We start from the raw sequence: 18,062 nt of genomic DNA, 5'->3' as shown, positions 1-18,062 counted from the left end.
GGGCGCGAGTCAGCTGAGGGGGTGTCTCGAAGGGACAGTTTGAGGAGACGGTTAGGGTGGATCTGAGGTGACGCCCCAAAGGATGGCTTGTTCTGGGTGACTGAGGATTCAGTGGATAGCGGAACTGAAGGGATAGGACTGAAGATGAGGTTGGTCCAGAGAGTCAAGCAAGACTGAAGGGTGGGGCTGACGGGACGAGGGCGAAGGGCTGAAGGGAAGGGAGGGCGCGCTAAGGACTGGATAGGTGAGCAAACTGAGGGCCTTTCTCCCAAGGGATCATTTGGAACGCGAGGACAGCGGATCTCCGGGATCTCGCCTGCCCCAAAGACGCGTCCTACCTGGTTTCTCGCCTCGGCGTGGTCCTATCGCGCAGGCAGCGGCAGCGTCTCGCGCCCTGCAGGGGTCGCGTTGCAGCCGGGACAAGCAGTCGTCCCCCTTCTCTCAGACAGCTTGGTAACGCCCGGTCCTCCCCTGCAGCTGTGGCGCCGATGGTCCGATCTGAATTGCCCTCATGCCGCCCCTTGGGATGGCCCGTAGTTCGGCCCTCTGGGCCAGTGCGGGTGCTCGCCCACCTCCTGGCTCCCTCTGCATTGAGCGCCGCGAGTCACGCGCAGTGCTTTCCCGCGAGGGGAGCGGCGGAGCTTCAGCCGTGGCCCCGCCTTCTGCGGCCTGGGCCCCGCCCCTTCGGGGTGGTGCCGGCTAAGTGGCTGGGGTGTGCTGGAACCTAGAAAACCCTCGCGCGCAGCTTAACTGGCGTGTGGGAGGCAGGTGCATCTGCGCATCCGCCGTCGCCTAATGGAGCGATTTTCTGTCTGACACCGCAGTACAACCTCTTGGGAAAAATAGAAAAACAAAACTAAAGCCTGACCTCAGCAGAGACCAATTGATTCAGAAGCACGGGTAGGGTGGAGTAGGGTTGGGTGGAGCCCAGCCTTGATATTTTTAAAAGCACCCCAGCATAGCCAGGATGAAGAAGCCTGGTAAAGTCTAGAACGGAACAAAGACTGTCTCCTCTGGCCAAAAATTTAGTCAGGTTCTTCTGAGTCGGCCCTGGACCAGGCTTGACTTTGGGCTTCCCTCTTTGTCCTTGTAGAATCCAGTTTAAGCAAGAATCCCTTTAAATCGGTTTATTGGAAATTCTCCGCTCTTGATATCTGACCGTCCTTGGTATTTATCACCTTTGGCCTGCTTTCAGCAAGAATTCTGTTGAGTTGATCTACCAAGAATCCCCCTTTCCTCTGATGTTTCTTCTTAGTAAATGCTATGTTCATGTCCCTCCAAAATTCATATGTTGAAATCCTAACCCCCAAACATTAGTAGGTGGGGCCTTTGAGAGGTGATTAGGTCGTGAGGATCTTGCATGATTAGGATTAGTAGCGTAACAGAGGATATCTCCTGGAGCTCCCTAGCCCAGTCCTTCAGATGGGGAAGTTGCTGACCAGAGAGCACCTAGTGGCCATGCTGGCACCTTGGTCTCAGACTTATAGCCTCTAGAACTCTAAGAAATTTGTTTATAAGCTACCCAGTCTGTAGTGTGGTGTGTTTTTTAGCCACGGTATGCAGCATGCAGGACCTTTGGTCCCAACCAAGAACCAAACCCCTGCCCCATGCATTGGGAGCACAAAGGCTAACCACTGGACCACCAGGGGAGTCCCTGGTGTTTTATTATAGCAGCCAGAATAGATGAAGGCTGTAATTTTCCAGCCAATGATCTTTACCTTGCTGCTTGGCTAATAAATTATCACTTGTCTTTGTTGGGGTCTGAGTTGAGCTCAATCTCTCCCCTACTGCAGCACCTCATTGCAGAGGTTCCTATAGCTATTCCATGATCCCTGGCCCCTCCCTACCCTCCCCCCTGCCCCACCCCTGCAAATAAAGTTTGCCTTACCATCTTTAACAAGTGTAATGAATATTTTTTTCTTTATCAGAACTCATGTGCTTCCTGCTCCTAGGCCGGGTGTATGTGAGACACTGAAGACTGTTGTCTTCTTGTATCCAAAGGTGGGTGGGGGCAGGTGGGCTTTCAATGAATAGTTATTAGAACCTCACTAGGTTCCATCCTCTGTGAAAGAGAGTCTGAGACCCTGTGCTCTAGGCACTCCCAGGCTTGTTAGGTCACAGTCAAGGAAGCAGATAAATGTCATATTGTGTACTACATCCTCAGGCCTCACAAAAGTCATGTGAGCTGAGCTTTGAATAATGAGTGGGACATAAAAGGTGTGGGGGAAGCATGTACATAAGAACAATGAGGCAAAGCAACTGATATGATTGAGATGTGGGACCGATGCAGAGAGTATAGCAAAGATGGTCAGGAATGTGATAATGAAGAGCCTTCCATGACAAACTAAGGAGCTGGGACTCATCCGGTAAGCAGTGGAGAAATACTTTATCTGGAGGCAGGATGGTAAATCAAATATTAATTTTAGAACTACAATTCTGGGGGCAAAGTGGAGAGGGCTTTAGTCAGGGAGACCAGTGAAAAACTGCATGTTTGTGCAGATAAAGGGTCCAGGGTGGGGTCTTAGCCTAAGCTAGCCTAATTGGAACCCTTTCCCTGAGAATTTGGACTTGGGGGAGAGAGAATTACACTTTTACTCATGGTTGCCGTCTATGGGGTCGCACAGAGCTGGACAAGACTGAAGTGACTTAGCAGCAGCAGACTTACCATGAAAATTTGAGAGTGGTGTCAAATTTTACTTGTCAAATGGCCTGAGTTGCAGAAAAAACCAATTTGCTGAGAAGTATCAGTCTGTTGCCTAGAGAGGAGTCAAGTGAAGACACAGACTACTCCCCAGATTCTTGGGGCCTCCAGTAGCTGATTCTACTTCTCACTGAGGCCGTTTAACTCTTACCCTGGGTTGATGATGCATCCTTCTATACATTCATATGGTTTTATTTTTGACCTCAGCAAATGTGGGTTACTTCCTGTTATTTGTGTTATGGGATAATTTTCAAAAAGTTAAAATCATGAGTCTTATACAAATATAAAATAAAGCCATATTTAATTCACTAATTAATGAAAGAACCAATAAGACACTAAGACTGATTTACAAGGGTATTTGACTTTTATAAATGTAAATTCTCTTCCAGACAAAATTAATTTGCATCACCGAGAGAAGGAATTATTTGCATTGTTAAAGGCAGAAATATTCTGCAATATTATCAGTATTTGAACAGATACAAACTTTAGAAACCTCACTTCAGTCACAGTGTGGATACTGACTTAGAGGAAAGAGACCAGTTAGGAGACTGTGGTAATTGTGATGAGAAATGGGAGGGTGTGAATTAGGGCAGTGGCTAAGGGGTTAGATATGAGGATATAGATTCAAGAGATATTAAGGGTATAGACTCTATAGGACTTAACGATTAATGTGTCACTGGGGGTTGGAGGTAAAGAAGAGCAAATAGCCTCAGATGACTCCCAGGATCCTCCAAATGCTGAGTTTTCTCCAAAACCCTTTGTACACCTCTTAGAAGATTTGGAGCTAGGATTACAGGGAGATGTTGGATCTAGGACAATGCTTCCTTGTTTCTCTGTTTCTGGCAGTGGTAAATATGGTCTTTCCCCAAAAGTTCTTAAAGATGCAGGATGAGCCAACTCATCCCACGATCTCTCCCTATTCCTGAGACACTGTAGATGAGGAACAAGTATAAACCTGGCCTATGTATGCTAGAATCACCTCTCTGTTTTTGCTTTTGGCAGTTATTCCATCTAGCTCAAGTGAAAAGATCTCATAACCCATCCAACTTCAGAAAACCCCTCAAGGGGTGCTCTCCTGAAATGAAATAATGTCTCATCTGTTTCTCTTTTTGTTTTATTCTTCTCTCTAAAAACCAGACACATTGCCCACTCATCTTCATACTTAAAGCAAGTCATGACCACTTCTCTTTCTTAAACTATATGACCTTTTAGCAACTATTCTCATCACTGACTTAATTTCTCAGAATTCTAATTACAAGAAAGATAACATAGATTGGGGTCACATATCCACTCTTGGCCAACTGTGGCTAGGACTAGTGGAGTCCACTGGCATGAACACGACTCATCCCGTCACCAAGAGCTGAGTGGGAAGAGCCAGTAATCTATGGATTTAGCACCATTGAGTAAATCAAGGGGCTTATTTGATAAACCAGCGCCTGTATCTTCTGCAGCTAACCCACAGAGTCCTTTGGTTTTATCTTCAAAATGCATCCTCTACTCATCCACTTATTTCTTCACTGCTTCCATAGTCTAAGCCACCACCATTCCATGCTTAGACAATTGTAACTTCCTCCTAGTCTCTCTGATGTCACTTTTACAGTCCTATTGCCCATAGAATGGCTTAAACAATCTTTTCAAACTGGCTTTAAAGTCTTCCACTGCATCTTATCATACCTCTCCAACCACTCTCCTCTTTGCTCACAATGTTTTATCCACATTAGACTTAGGTTTCTTACATACAAAGCTTGTTCCTATCTTAGGGACTTGAATGTCCTTCCATTAGATTTTTGCAAAGCTAAATCCTTTTAGTCATTCAAGTCTCATGTCACATGTTACTTCCTCAGAAAGTCCTTTTCTGACAACCAAAAAAGGTGGTCAGAAAGTTAGCTACACCTCCCCACTCACAGTCTCTCACTGTTAAAGCAGCTACTGTAGTATCTTCATAGCACTTACTATCTGAATGATCTTGTTTACTTTGATACTGTCTCTTCTTCTAGAAGATAAGCTCTGTGATAGTAGAAATCTTTTTTGTTGTCTTTCACTGTACAGGCAGCATATAGAACAGTGCCCAGACATGGCAGACACTCAATAAATAATTGTATATGGATAAATGTGATAGAAGGCAGTGTGTGTGTGTGTGTGTGTGTGTGTGTATGTGTGTGTGTGTGTGTGTAATTGGAACTTTGAAAGAATGGCATTTGTGGGGTCAGTATCAGATTCTTTACTGTCTGAATGACCAAGGAAGCCTATAACCATGAAACCATTTTATATTGTCTCCTACTCTTAACCTATTGTGTGAGACTTTATGACTTCTCTGGTCATTTTAAGGTAGCAATCAGTACTTGTTACTTTGAATATTTAAGATGCCTGAGGTAATGAAAGTATTTTTAAAATTTCATACTTTAAAATGAGAGTTTTTCTTATCTCTCAGCTTGGCCCTATTGCAGATGGTCACGTTCAGTGGGGCTTAGTAGATGTCTATCGTTCCTCACTTATCTCATTTCCATGCCCCAGTTTGCTAATCTTCTTTCTCCGGTGTTTGAACAGGGTGGAGGGAGAAGAAGGTTCTTACTTGACTAATACTGTCACAGACTAGTTTTAGTGTTTGGCAGGTATCTAAAATAAATTTTTTTTGACAGATTCTTTTTTTGTTGGTGTAGATATTTCTCCTATACCAATTTACTTTAAGGTGAGTGAATTCAGCTCCTCTAGCTGATCACTTATAGATCCTTTAGAAATCTCTAGGTAGTTAAAATGCAGAAGGCAGTGGCACCCCACTCCAGTACTCTTGCCTGGAAAATCCCATGGACGGAGGAGCCTGGTAGGCTGCAGTCCATGGGGTCGCTAGAGTCGGACATGACTGAACGACTTCACTCTCACTTTTCACTTTCATGCATTGGAGAAGGAAATGGCAACCCACTCCAGTGTTCTTGCCTGGAGAATCCCAGGGATGGGGGAGGCTGCCGTCTATGGGGTCGCACAGAGTCGGACACGACTGAAGTGACTTAGCAGCAGCAGTAGCGGTAGGCAGTTAAAAAATCAACTTAAAAAAAAAACCAACTTTATTGAAGTATAATTATGCACAATAAAATGCACAGATTTTAAGTGTACAGTTTGATGAGTTTTGACAAATGTATACATACACCCATGTAACCACCTCTGAAATCAAGATATAGAATATTTACCTCATGCTCTTAGACAGGCAATCAATCCCACCCTCAGGCTACCTTCTATCTATTTAGAAATATCCAGGCATTTGACACCATATCTCTTGCTTCCTTTTGGGGAAGTCTCCTCAACCTTTCAGATGGTTTCTGCGACAAGATAAAGAAACCCTAACTAGGTTTCTTTTATGGCTCATGTCTGATCTATGGGGAGCACTCATGAACCTCTTGTCCTGAAAAACAATGCCAATCTCACCACCACTATTAATATCTCCTCTTGCTCTGCCGTAGAACAAATAGCTAGCTCTTCTCTCACTTTTGAGATTTTCCAGGTATGAGTCAGGCATGGGTTCTCTGTATCCCCCCACCCATTAACTATATCAATCTCGGCAAGTAATTTCCTTATACCCTTTCAAAACTGAACTGAGGGTGGGACTCAAAGCCCACCAGTAATTCTCTCCAAGGATACTCTTCCAATGTCTGAATTTCTGGCCCCTTTCTCAAGGTGGGTAAGAAATTAAGACTTTGAGACTTTTCATATCCCTTTTTTTGGCAAGTCTTACATGGTTATCTAAAACTTCACCTTGGAAAGAAGCATCTGCTGTTTTGGATCCTTGAAAAAAAAGTCATGTCCAATTCTTTGTGACTGAATGGACTATACCTTGCCATCTTCTTTATCCTGTGGAATAGGAATTCCTCTATGGAATTTTCCCAGCAAGAATACTGGAGTGGATTGCCATTGGCTCCTTAGTAGAGACCAAGACTCAATTCTCCCAAGATGCATATGAGCCATCAGGGAGGGTGCCAAATGTTCAGGAGTTTGTGGGGATATTATTGACCCGAAGAGGTGTCAGTTCTTGGGTCAAAGAGAAGTTCAGTCCAGTTTAGTCCATCAGTCGTGTCCGACTCTTTGTGACACCATGGACTGCAGCACATCAAGCCTCCCTGTCCATCACCAAATCCTGGAGTTTACTCAAACTCATGTCCATCGAGTTGGTGATGCCATCTCATCCTCTGTTCTCTCCTCCTCCTGCCTTCAATCTTTCCTAGCATCAGAGTCTTTTCAAATGAGTCAGATCTTCGCATCAGGTAGCCAAAGTATTGCAGTTTCAGCTTCAGCATCAGTCCTTCCAATGAACATTCAGGACTGATTTCCTTTAGGATGAACTGGTTGGATCTCTTTGCTGTCCAAGGGACTCTCAAGAGTCTTCTCCAACACCACAGTTCGAAAGCATCTTATAGTCCAACTCTCACATCCATATATGACTACTGGAAAAACCATAGCTTTGACTAGATGGACCTTTGTCAGCAAAGTAATGTCTCTGCTTTTTAATGTGCTGTCTAGGTTGATCATAACTTTTCTTCCAAGGAGCAAGTGTCTTTTAATTTCATGGCTGCAGTCACCATCTGCAGTGATTTTGGAGCCCAAAAAATAAAGTCTGCCACTGTTTACACTGTTTCCCCATCTATTTGCCATGAAGTGATGGGACCAGATGCCATAATCTTAGTTTTCTGAATATTGAGCTTTAAGCCAGCTTTTCCACTCTCTTTCACTTTCATCAAGAAGCTCTTTAGTCCCTCTTTACTTTCTGCCATATCAGTGATGTCATCTGCATATCTGAGATTATTGATATTTCTCTCAGAAATCTTGATTCCAGTTTGTGCTTCATCCAGTCCAGTATTTCTCATGATGTACTCTGCATATAAGATAAATAAGTAGGGTAACAATATACAGCTTTGATGTACTTCTTTCCTGGTTTGGAACCAGTCTGTTGTTCCATGTGCAGTTCTAACTGTTGCTTCTTGACCTGCATATAAGTTTCTCAGGAGGTAGGTCAGGTGGTCTGGTATTCCCATTTCTTGAAGAATTTTCCTCAGTTTGTTGTGATCCACAAAGTCAAAGGCTTCAGCAAAGTCAATAAAGCAGAAGGAGATGTTTTTCTGGAACTCTCTTGCTTTTTCCACGATCCAGCAGATGTTGGCAATTTAATCTCTGGTTCCTCTGCCTTTTCTAAATCCAGCTTGAACATCTGGAAGTTCACAGTTCATGTATTGTTGAAGCCTGGCTTGGAGAATTTTGAGCATTACTTTACTGGCGTGTGAGATGAGTGCAATTGTGCGGTAGTTTGAGCATTCTGTGGCATTGCCTTTCTCTGGGATTGGAATGAAAACTGACCTTTTCCAGTCCTGTGGCCACTGCTGAGTTTTCCAAATTTGCTGACATATTGAGTGCAGCACTTTCACAGCATCATCTTCCAGGACTTGAAATAGCTCAACTGGAATTCCATCACCTCCACTAGCTTTGTTCATAGTGATGCTTTCTAAGGCCCACTTGACTTCACATTCCAGGATGTCTGGCTCTAGGTGAGTGATCACACCATCATGATTATCTGGGTCATGAAGATCTTTTTTGTATAGTTCTTCTGTGTATTCTTGCCACCTCTTCTTAGTATCTTCTGCTTCTGTTAGGTCCATACCATTTCTGTCCTTTATCGAGCCCATCTTTGCATGAAATGTTCCCTTGGCATCTTGAATTTTCTTGAAGAGATCTCTAGTCTTTCCCATTTTGTTGTTTTCCTCTATTTCTTTGCATTGATCACTGAGGAAGGCTTTCTTATCTCTCCTTGCTATTCTTTGGAACTCTGAATTGAAATGGGAATATCTTTCCTTTTCTCTTTTGCCTTTTGCTTCTCTTCTTTTCACAGCTATTTGTAAGGCCTCCCCAGACAGGCATTTTGCTTTTTTGCATTTTTTTCCATGGGGATTGTCTTGATCCCCGTCTCCTGTACAATGTCATGAACCTCCGTCCGTAGTTCATCAGGCACTCTATCTATCAGATCTAGGCCCTTAAATCTATTTCTCACTTCCACTGTATAATCCATAAGGGATTTGATTTAGGTCATAGCTGAATGGTCTAGTGGTTTTCCCTACTTTCTTCAATTTAAGTCTGAATTTGGCAATAAGGAGAGTTCATTATTTGAGCCACAGTCAGCTCCTGGTCTTGTTTTTGCTGACTGTATAGAGCTTCTCCATCTTTGGCTGCAAAGAATATAATAAACCTGATTTCGGTGTTGACCATCTGGTGATGTCCATGTGTAGAGTTTTCTCTTGTGTTGTTGGAAGAGGATGTTTGCTATGACCAATGCATTCTCTTGGCAAAACTCTATTAGCCTTTGCCCTGCTTCATTCCGTATTCCAAGGCCAAATTTGTCTGTTACCCTAGGTGTTTCTTGACTCCCTACTTTTGCATTCCAGTCCCCTATAATGAAAAGGACATCTTTTTTGGGTGTTAATTCTAAAAGGTCTTGTAGATTTTCATAGAACCGTTCAACTTCAGCTTCTTCAGCATTACTGGTTGGGGCATAGACTCGGATTACTGTGATATTGAATGGTTTGCCTTGGAAACGAACAGAAATCATTCTGTCGTTTTTGAGATTGCATCCAAGTACTGCATTTTGGACTCTTGTTGACCATGATGGCTACTCCATTTCTTCTAAGAGATTACTGGCCACAGTGGTAGATATAATGGTCCTCTGAGTTAAATTCACCCATTCCAGTCCATTTTAGTTCGCTGATTCCTAGAATGTTGACGTTCACTCTTGCCATCTCCTGTTTGACTACTTTCAATTTGCCTCGATTCATGGAACTAACATTCCAGGTTCCTATGCAGTATTGCTCTTTACAACATCAGACCTTGCTTCTATCACCAGTCACACCCACAATTGGGTATTGTTTTTGCTTTGGCTCCATCCCTTCATTCTTTCTGGAGTTATTTCTCCACTGATCTCCAGTAGCATATTGGGCACCTACTGACCTGGGGAGTTCCTCTTTCAGTATCCTATCATTTTGCCTTTTCATACTGTTTATGGGGTTCTGAAGTCAAGAATACTGAGGACTTAAAATTGACTAGAAGCTTTGGGGGTTAAGGAATTACTGGTTTGAGGCTCAGTTGTCTCTGACTCTTTGAGACCCCATGGACTGTAGCCTACCAGGCTCCTCTGTCCATGGGATTTTCCAGGCAATAGTACTAGAGTGGACTGCCATTTCCTTCTCCAGGGGATCTTCCCGACCCAGGGATTGACCCCAGGTCTCCTGCATTGTAGACAGATGCTTTACCGTCTGGGCCACCAGGGAAGTGCTCAGCCTGGGGAGTGTCATCAATGGCCATGCTATACCTCCTCAGGAGATACTCAAACACAGTTCTGTCTCAGTTTCTGTGGGGTCTCTGGGTCCTGATGCATACAAGGTATGTTTGAGCCCTCTGAGCATCTCTGGTAGGTATGGGGTTTGATTCAAAATGTGATTTCGTCCCTCCTACCATCTTGCTGTGGCTTCTCCTCTGCCCTTGGACGTGGGGTATCTCCTCAGTCACTCTTCAAAGAGAAGAGAAGGAGGCAAAATCTTGAGCTGTCCTACCAAGGCAAGAACAATCTCCACTCTTTTTCTGGTCCAGAAACTCTCCTTTGGCTTCTTATGACCAACTGTTCACAGCTGCCTCCTCCTTTTGGTATCCAGGCCAGCAAAAGACTCTTCATGAATCCCTCAGATAAACCTGGTAAGGGTGCCTGGGTGCATATGCTTGTGCCGGGCCCTGGCAAATTTTATGGTTGCTCTGGGTATGGGAACAATTATTAGATCCTTCTTTTCCCTTCCTCACATTCCCCCTTTTCACCCATTACTTCTTTAACAGGAGGGAAAGGGGCAGGGCACAACTTTTGAAAGAATTCACACAACATAAACCAATTAGAATCAAATGGGAACATGATAGCAGACAAAACTAGATCAGCAAGTGAAACGGCACAGCCAGAAGTGCCATGACAGTTCTAAGGCACTGTTGAGACATCAAGGAAAGGGCAGTGGCCCAAATCCTAGAAATCTCCACCCCTTCCCCCAAATAGTTAAATTGCACGGCCTATAAAAACTAACCATGCCACATTTAAAGGCCGCACTCATCTTCTGCAGTGGCCCACACTCTGTCTGTGGAGTTTGCTTCTCTCTGTATGTGAATAAATCCACTTCTTACCTATCACTGTGTCTCTCACCAAATTCTTTCTGCGTTGAGATATCAAGAACCTGAGCTTCATTAGGTCCAGAAACCAGATACTGTGGGTTTTGGCTGGGTTTGAGTCCCTGCCACGTGGGTCAAGTCCCAAGCAGTGTTTTGGCTGGGTTTGAGTCCCAGCCATGTGGGTTCAAGTCCCAGACTGGGTTTTGGATGGTTCGAGTCCCAGCACATGGGTTCGAGTAGCAATATGTGGTAAACAGTTTCACTTCCACATGTGCTTGTCCAGATTAGAACTTGGAAGGGTTGGTAGAGGAGGCCTGACATGACTTTTTCTTGAAATGCTGTAATTCTGACAGATGTCTGGGGCTTATTTTTTACCTTACTTTGCCTTACCGGGCACAGCCTTTTAGGGAATGAAAAGGCTGAGCCCCTGGAGTAAGAGTGGAAGTGCGATATTACACTGGTTTCCAGGGGCTCTTATTTCTCCTTAAGTTGTGTAAATCCAAGGGAGGAAGAGCAATGGCTCTAGTCAGGAGGCCATGAGTGACTGTGTTTCATAAAAAGAGGCCTGCAAAGTATAACTGGAAACTAGATCCTGAAGGATAAAATTCACATTGAAAGGACAGGTAAAAGACAGTTTTAGGAAAAATAAAAGGTAGCAGATTTCATTCATTTACTTACTAATTGAAAAACATTAATAATCCAAGCGTTAGCATCTTGCTTAGTTATTCAAATTAAAAAAAGAAACAATTGTTATCCTCAAGGAGATCATCATGGCCTAGCAGAGGAGAAAACAGTAAAACAGGCATGTAAATGATACACAGTCAAATCATGGGAACCAAAAATAAGAAAAATGTATAAGATGGTCTTGTGCAAGGAAGAGGCACACAACTCAGAGTAGGGAATTGGGTGTCAGTGAAGGCTCCCAGAGGAAGCAACTAAAGCTACTGAGGTTGAAGATCAGATAGACCTTAGCTAGACAAAGGAAAGAATGTATTCTAAGAGGAGAGAACAGAAAGGGCCAAGGCACAGTGGCTGCTGAAGACAGTGGGACCTTTGGGAGAATTGCAAATAATTTTGTACATGCAGCAGAAAGTGACAACGAAGCTGGAGAGGTAGGCACCGCCAAAGGCAGGAAAGCTCTGATGATTCACTAATGGACTTTAAACTGCAAATGACATGATCTGATTCGGATTTTTGAAAGATCATTCTCTGTGGTGTGGATAATGGGTTGGGAATAAGCAGAATCAGAGGCAGGGAGATCTGAGAGGAGGAGGTTGGCACAGTCTAGGCAAGGAACAATGAAATCTATGGGATTGGGAACAAATATGAGGAGAAAGACTTAAAGATATTTCTAAGACAAAGTGTATGGAACTTGGTGACAGGATAGATTGGATTAGAGGAACGGAAGGGAGCTGTCTAGAAAGACTTCTAGTTTTTTGGTTTGAGGAACTGGGTGGTAGTGCTATCAGGGAAACAAAAATAGAGAAGCAAATTTAAATTTATTCAACAGATATTTATTAAAGACCCATTATATATTGTGCACAGACAGGTAAATTAGTGATTATAATGCCTTGTGATAAATATCACTGACGGTGACATTTATATACAGGGGAGTAACTGAATACATTGGACAGACATATAAAAGAGGAGTTAGGGTAAGCTCTTACAGGAGACAGTGCCTAATCTGAGTGTTTATTTATTTTTTTAAAATCGAGGTAAAATTCTCCCAACACAAAACATTCTCATAACCCTTTTTAAGTATACAGTGCAGTGGCACTTGGAACATTCACAATGTTGTTCAACCATTACTTCTACTTAGTTCCAACTATTCTGAGTTTCTGGAGGGTGACTAGAAGTTTGCTAGATGAAGAAGGGAGTAGGGAGAACATGTTAGGATATGACAACAGTATGCTGATGACAAGAAGACCAGAAATAGCATGACTGGAGTGAATGCAGATGGGGGAGAAGTAGAAGACAATGCTAGAGAGGGCCCAATAATGAAACATGCAAATTTTAACTAGATCCTGAGGTGTGCAAGGCTCTTACAGGATGGGCTGGGGCTCGACACAGTCAAGTTTGCAGTTCAGAAAGATGACTCTGGAAATGGTACTGGTGACACTTTAGACAGGGGAAAGCCAGAAAGATGAGTGGGGAGACTTTCTGCAGTAATCCAGGTGAGAGACGATCCAAATATGAGCAAGGGCAGTGGTAATAAAGGAGGAAACTGAAAGCAAGGCAATGGAGATGCTGAATTTATATTACTTGATGACTTATTAGACATCGGACTATACAGGAAGAGTATAGTATTCTGCCTTGGGTGACTCAGATGACAGTAATGACATCCTGGGGTGAAATTTGGGAGGAATATATTTAATACAGGTTGGTGAGTTTCCTGAGATTCAACTAAGTGAAGTGTCTTAGAGTCAGTTTGATAAATGAATCTGGACCTCAGAAGAGAGATCTAGGATAGAAAGAGAGTTGAGAATCTTCTTTTTATTGGTAAATAAAACCATGACGTTATAAGAAATCACTCAGGAAAAGTGTACAGAGAAAAATGAGCAGAGAACCTAGGGTTGAGCTTTGGGAACGAATATTTAAGGTATGCAAATAGGATATAAATATACAGTTAAAAGATGCTGAGGCCAAGACAGAGTTTAGTAACAGGGGGAAGAAAAGTGGAATAGAAGTAAAGAAGTAGAGAAAGAGTGGGGGAAGGGAAACACTGGTCTCATTTGAAAGGGGGCAGGTGTCAGGAATCTACAGACTGCTGTTATTGCTTGGCCTGAGTTACTATCACTGGGGCCCCAACACACCATACAAATCTCTCCACTCCAAAATAAGCAGTTTATTACTTATCTATAAACTTATTAGAAACAGTTTCTCAAGTACATACAATTTCTTCTCAAAATAATTTTATGGAATGAAAACAAATGTTCACCAGTTATGGCTTATGTCCCTCAAGAAAAGATTTTTAAAATCCCCTGCATTTCCCCTGTCCCAGTTCTGAGGCCTGAAAAGGTGTCAGTTCTTGGGTCAAAGAGAAGAGAGGGTGGCAAAATCTTGAGCTGTCCTACCAAGGCAGGAACAATCTCCATTCTTTTTTTGGTCCAGAAACTCTCCTTTGGCTTCTTATGACCAACTGTTCACAGCTGTCTCCTCCTTTTAGTATCCAGGCCAGCAAAAAATTTACTCTGAATACCTCAGATAAAGCTGGGAAAGGTGCCTGGGTGAATATGCTTGTGCGGGGCCCTGGCAAATTTTATGGTTGCTCTGGGTATGGGAAAGATTGTTAGATCTTACTTTTCTTTTCCCTTCCTCACATTGCCCCTCTTCACTCAGTATCTCCACATGTGCTTGTCCAGATTAGAACTTGGAAGGTAAGGGGAATCCTGACATGACTTTTTCTTGAAATGCTGTAACTCCGACAGATGTCTGGGGCTCTTTCTTTACTTTGCCTTGCCTTACTTGGGCACAGCCTTCTAGGGAATGGAGAGGCTGAGCCCCTGCAGTGAGAGTGGAAGAGTGAGTTTATGCTAGTTTCCAGGGGCTCTAGTCTCTCCTTATTAAGTTTCGTGAATCCAAGAGAGGAAGAGCAATGACCACCTCCTTTGGGGCTTCCCCAAAGACCTCTACCTTTTAAAATGAAAGCTGTTTCTCTTGGGCAATTTGGCCTTCACGGTCTTGCCGGACGTGATGAGGGCCCCAAAGCCCTGTTTGTGGGAAAACGCATAGGCAGAGCGTCGAGAGGCTGTGTGTTTCAGTTTGGTCCGGGTGGGGTATGGCAGTGGATGTCTCATGCAGTGATGAATTCTGTCAATAATCTACAGTCAGAGCATGGGGGACAGGATTTTTATCCATAGAGGCAAAGGCTAAGAGGGTCATGAATTCTTTTTGGGTAGATTCCTGTTGCACTCACCTGGTCCACGCTGACAGGCCAGAACAGTGGTTTGAGAAACTGGTACCCAATCACAGGCAACATGCAGAGGATTATGCTGAGGATAACACTCAGCCACATCTGTGGCAGGTTCAGAGTGTTCCTGGCCACACCTGTAAACAAAGAGCCAGAAAGGGAAGGCGGGACCAACGCCTGGAGGGAGGGGGCTGTCAGCCTGAACTTAGGTACTTCTTCAGCCCAAAGAAAGAAGTTACTGATTTGGAAACAGTTTAGTCTCCTGAGAAAAATATGAATGCTAAAGGACTGTACTGAGGTCCTTGGTGTAGCCAAAGTCACTGTGAATTCACATGCCTTTGTCTCCCCCTAAAGGCCAGGCAAGGCAGCAGCGGTGAGGGTAGGTTCTAGGAGTCCTAGAGCACTGACTGAGACACAAAAATGGGATGGGGGGTTTTGGAGGGGAAAAATGAGTGGCTTGGCAAAAAATAGGAACCAGTTATATACAGTAACATGTCTGTTATTTTGTCCTCATCAGAGTGGAGATGAGAGAGGGGAAAATTAATACAGGGGCTAAGAAGGCATTATGTCATAGTAGGAAGGACATCTGACTGGGAATCAGGAGGCCTAGATTTGAGTCATTAAAAAAAAACCTTCTGGTCTCTAAAGTGGTGCAATAATTCTTGCCCTGTCTATCTCTCGGTCTGCTTGTAACGCTCAAATTAGGTAAGAAACTTAAAAATATCTTAGAGACTCTAATAAGGTAAAGTATTTTCGCTAGCTAGATTTTGAGTCCTTTTAGGGCTGAGATCATGTCTCAATCATATCTATATCCATGGAGTCTAATACATAGAAGTAGCTGCTCAGTAAACATTTAATAAACAAATAGACTTGGTTCACACTCCCACCCCCAGCCCTAGCCCCTTGCCACACTGGGCAGAATATTACCTAGGAACTGGAAGATGTCGGGGAACAATAAGCATAAGCCATCACTGTACAGGAAGAATAAGACGCAAAAGTAGAAACCCAGGCTACCCCAGGTGAAGACATGGCTTATCATCGTCCAGTAGGTTGTCTCCAGTGTAATCTGAAAAGCACCCTCTTATGTACATTAGTCTACAACCCAGGATCATCAGTCACCTCCCTTCTCCCATTTCATAAAAGGGGACACTCCCTTTCTGCCTCCCCTCCCTCCTTCCCTTCCTCTCTTCCAGACAGGCTCCCCACGCAATCCCCTTACCCCACCACCGGCCACACCTGCATTGTGACCACACAGAGCAAGGAGGTCTGCACTATCAGGGAGAAGGACTGGTAGTCGGAGATCTCCTTCCCATCTTTGCGCACTGAATTGTAAACAGTCCCCATAGGGATAAAGAACAGCACAAAGGAACTGTAGATCCCATGCAACAAACACTTCACAAATTCCTTCTTGTTGAAATACAGGTTGTGCTGGCCTGGCTCATACAGCTCTGGGAAGCGTAGGCTCCATGTTTCATTCACGTCCTGGAAGCACCAGAGGGTAAGGAGGAAGGCTCAGGGTCTCTCCAAAGGTCCCCTCTCCAGCAGAGTAGAGGCTTCTCCCCTCACTGAGTTTGCTATTAGGCTGCCTAGGAGATTCCTCATGGATTACTTGAGATGTGGAACCAGAGAACAAAGCAGTGACCAGAACCTTTCTAAAGCCCTACTCTCTAGGCAGGGATATACGTGGTGGAAGAAAGCTAGAAGGTCAAGATGGGGAGTTAAGAAAGGGGGCAGTTAGGATTGGGAGTAGAGGGAAGGAAGGACTGGAGCTTGGGTGGGGAGGCAACTGCGACATGAGTCCCTAGTTCTAAGTGTTCCTTTGGCTGAGTATTCTGTCAAAAGCCAGTGGGAGGCAAGACGAGGCCGGTGGCATCCAGTTAGTCCGTTAGAGGTATTTCTGTGATGCTCCTCCCATTCCCATAGCCACTGGGGAACTCAGCTGAGGGAATTCTCTGTGAGGATGACATGGGACCATCTTCATCTCCTAAGTCTAAAACTCTGGGTAACAAGGATTGAGGCTTGTTTTGAGAGGTTGTGGATCCCTAGATTTAGATCACTGAAGCTGTACAGCTGCTGAATGACAGAACTCATCCTCTTGCTGCTCTGAGGCTGGCAGCTACTTCACGGAGAGTTTCCTTCCTACCCTGATGGAGACCAGGAACCACGATCCCGTGATGTCCTCTTTCAGCTACTTTATTTCTCTTTGGAGGCTCCATTTTTATTCTAGGTACCCAGGACTGGAGGTTGGGTAGAAGAGGGACAGGTAGGGCACCAGGACCCTCGATGCCCAGGGCAATTTCCGAGAGGACTAGGCAGTACCCCCCAGGCTGACTCCCTACGATTTGAGGAATCAGACCCATACTTCCAAGCTTGGCCTTCAGGATTCTCGCCTAGGCCTCGCTTATCCCATTATCTCTTTATGGGTCTCTCCTTTCTGGAGCCCCTTGATTTATCTAGTCCTGCCCCAACAACTATTTCCTTCCACTTTTGTACATACTCCATTTATTGCACAGCACAATGCCTGTGTTTCTCTCTATGAAGAAAAACTTGACACAGGAAAATTTGGGTTTCTGCAGCCGATGATTATTCTCTGTGGCAGAGTATACTTTACTTTATCCAATGATACCTCTCCAGGTGGTGAGCTCCCTCCCTTCCTCTAGAAATGATTCTATTTACATTTGACTTTGGAGCCTATCTCTTGGCTGCTGCTGTCCTCTTCATTCCTGGGAATACTCTTCAAGGGGCCAGGGGCTTCAGCCTTGACTAAGAGGTTTGTTGCTGGTCTTACCTGATCAAACAGACTCAAGCCCAGGACAGGGAGGGAGGTGTAGACCAGGTTGTAGAAAGTGATAAACCAGGTATCATAAACTGTCTGGAAGAACACCAAGGAGATTTCTTAGGAGATTTCTCTTTTCCAAAGTCTCGGCTCTACCTCCCAGCTTTAAGAGGACCCCTTCTGCCCTCCACCTACCCATCACCGTGATAACCTAGAACATGGTTTGGATTTCTGAAATCTGACCAAGAAAGCTGACTGCAGACTCTGTTTGGTCCCTGGGTCCTAGGCTGGGGCAAGGCCACATTACACTTGTTTGTGGCCAATCTGATGAGGCTGATTTAGACCAACTCTACCATGACCTGTACTGCTCCTCTCTGCATGGAAAGGACCCAGAGTGGCTGCTAGGGAATGCTGAGTGTACCCCTGCACTCCCAGGCATGTAAGCCTCTGTGTTCTTTATCTGCTTTATGGCATTCAGTAGTTCCTATAACCCTGGACACCTT

The 18,062-nt window shown here is 44.3% G+C and overlaps 2 protein-coding genes across 5 annotated transcripts in view; both read right to left on the bottom strand.

The window, feature by feature from the left end:
• RUSC2 (RUN and SH3 domain containing 2) overlaps positions 1-663 on the bottom strand; it is a 66,274-nt gene extending 65,611 nt beyond the window's left edge. For 2 of the 4 annotated variants that reach the window (XM_055578460.1, XM_055578459.1), the window contains exon 1: positions 339-663. The gene's annotated coding sequence lies outside the window, so the exon portion shown is untranslated. The remainder of the gene's footprint in view (positions 1-338) is intronic. The other 2 variants (XM_055578454.1, XM_055578461.1) reach the window with 2 other exon arrangements.
• Positions 664-12,915: 12,252 nt separating this feature from the next.
• The window catches only part of LOC129650954 (phospholipid-transporting ATPase FetA-like), a 110,887-nt gene continuing 105,740 nt past the window's right edge, over positions 12,916-18,062 (bottom strand). Inside the window, exons 24-29 of the mRNA XM_055579718.1 lie at positions 17,572-17,655; positions 16,020-16,265; positions 15,711-15,849; positions 14,790-14,920; positions 14,507-14,694; positions 12,916-12,991 (exon numbers count right to left, since the gene is read on the bottom strand). Coding sequence (XP_055435693.1) covers positions 12,916-12,991; positions 14,507-14,694; positions 14,790-14,920; positions 15,711-15,849; positions 16,020-16,265; positions 17,572-17,655 — 864 coding nt within the window. The remainder of the gene's footprint in view (positions 12,992-14,506; positions 14,695-14,789; positions 14,921-15,710; positions 15,850-16,019; positions 16,266-17,571; positions 17,656-18,062) is intronic.

Source organism: Bubalus kerabau, chromosome 4 (genome assembly GCF_029407905.1).
Source record: "Bubalus kerabau isolate K-KA32 ecotype Philippines breed swamp buffalo chromosome 4, PCC_UOA_SB_1v2, whole genome shotgun sequence".
Taxonomy (NCBI): Eukaryota; Metazoa; Chordata; class Mammalia; order Artiodactyla; family Bovidae; genus Bubalus; species Bubalus kerabau.
The sequence above is the reverse complement of the archived record's forward strand: the minus strand, read 5'-3'. Positions and strand labels throughout refer to the sequence as shown.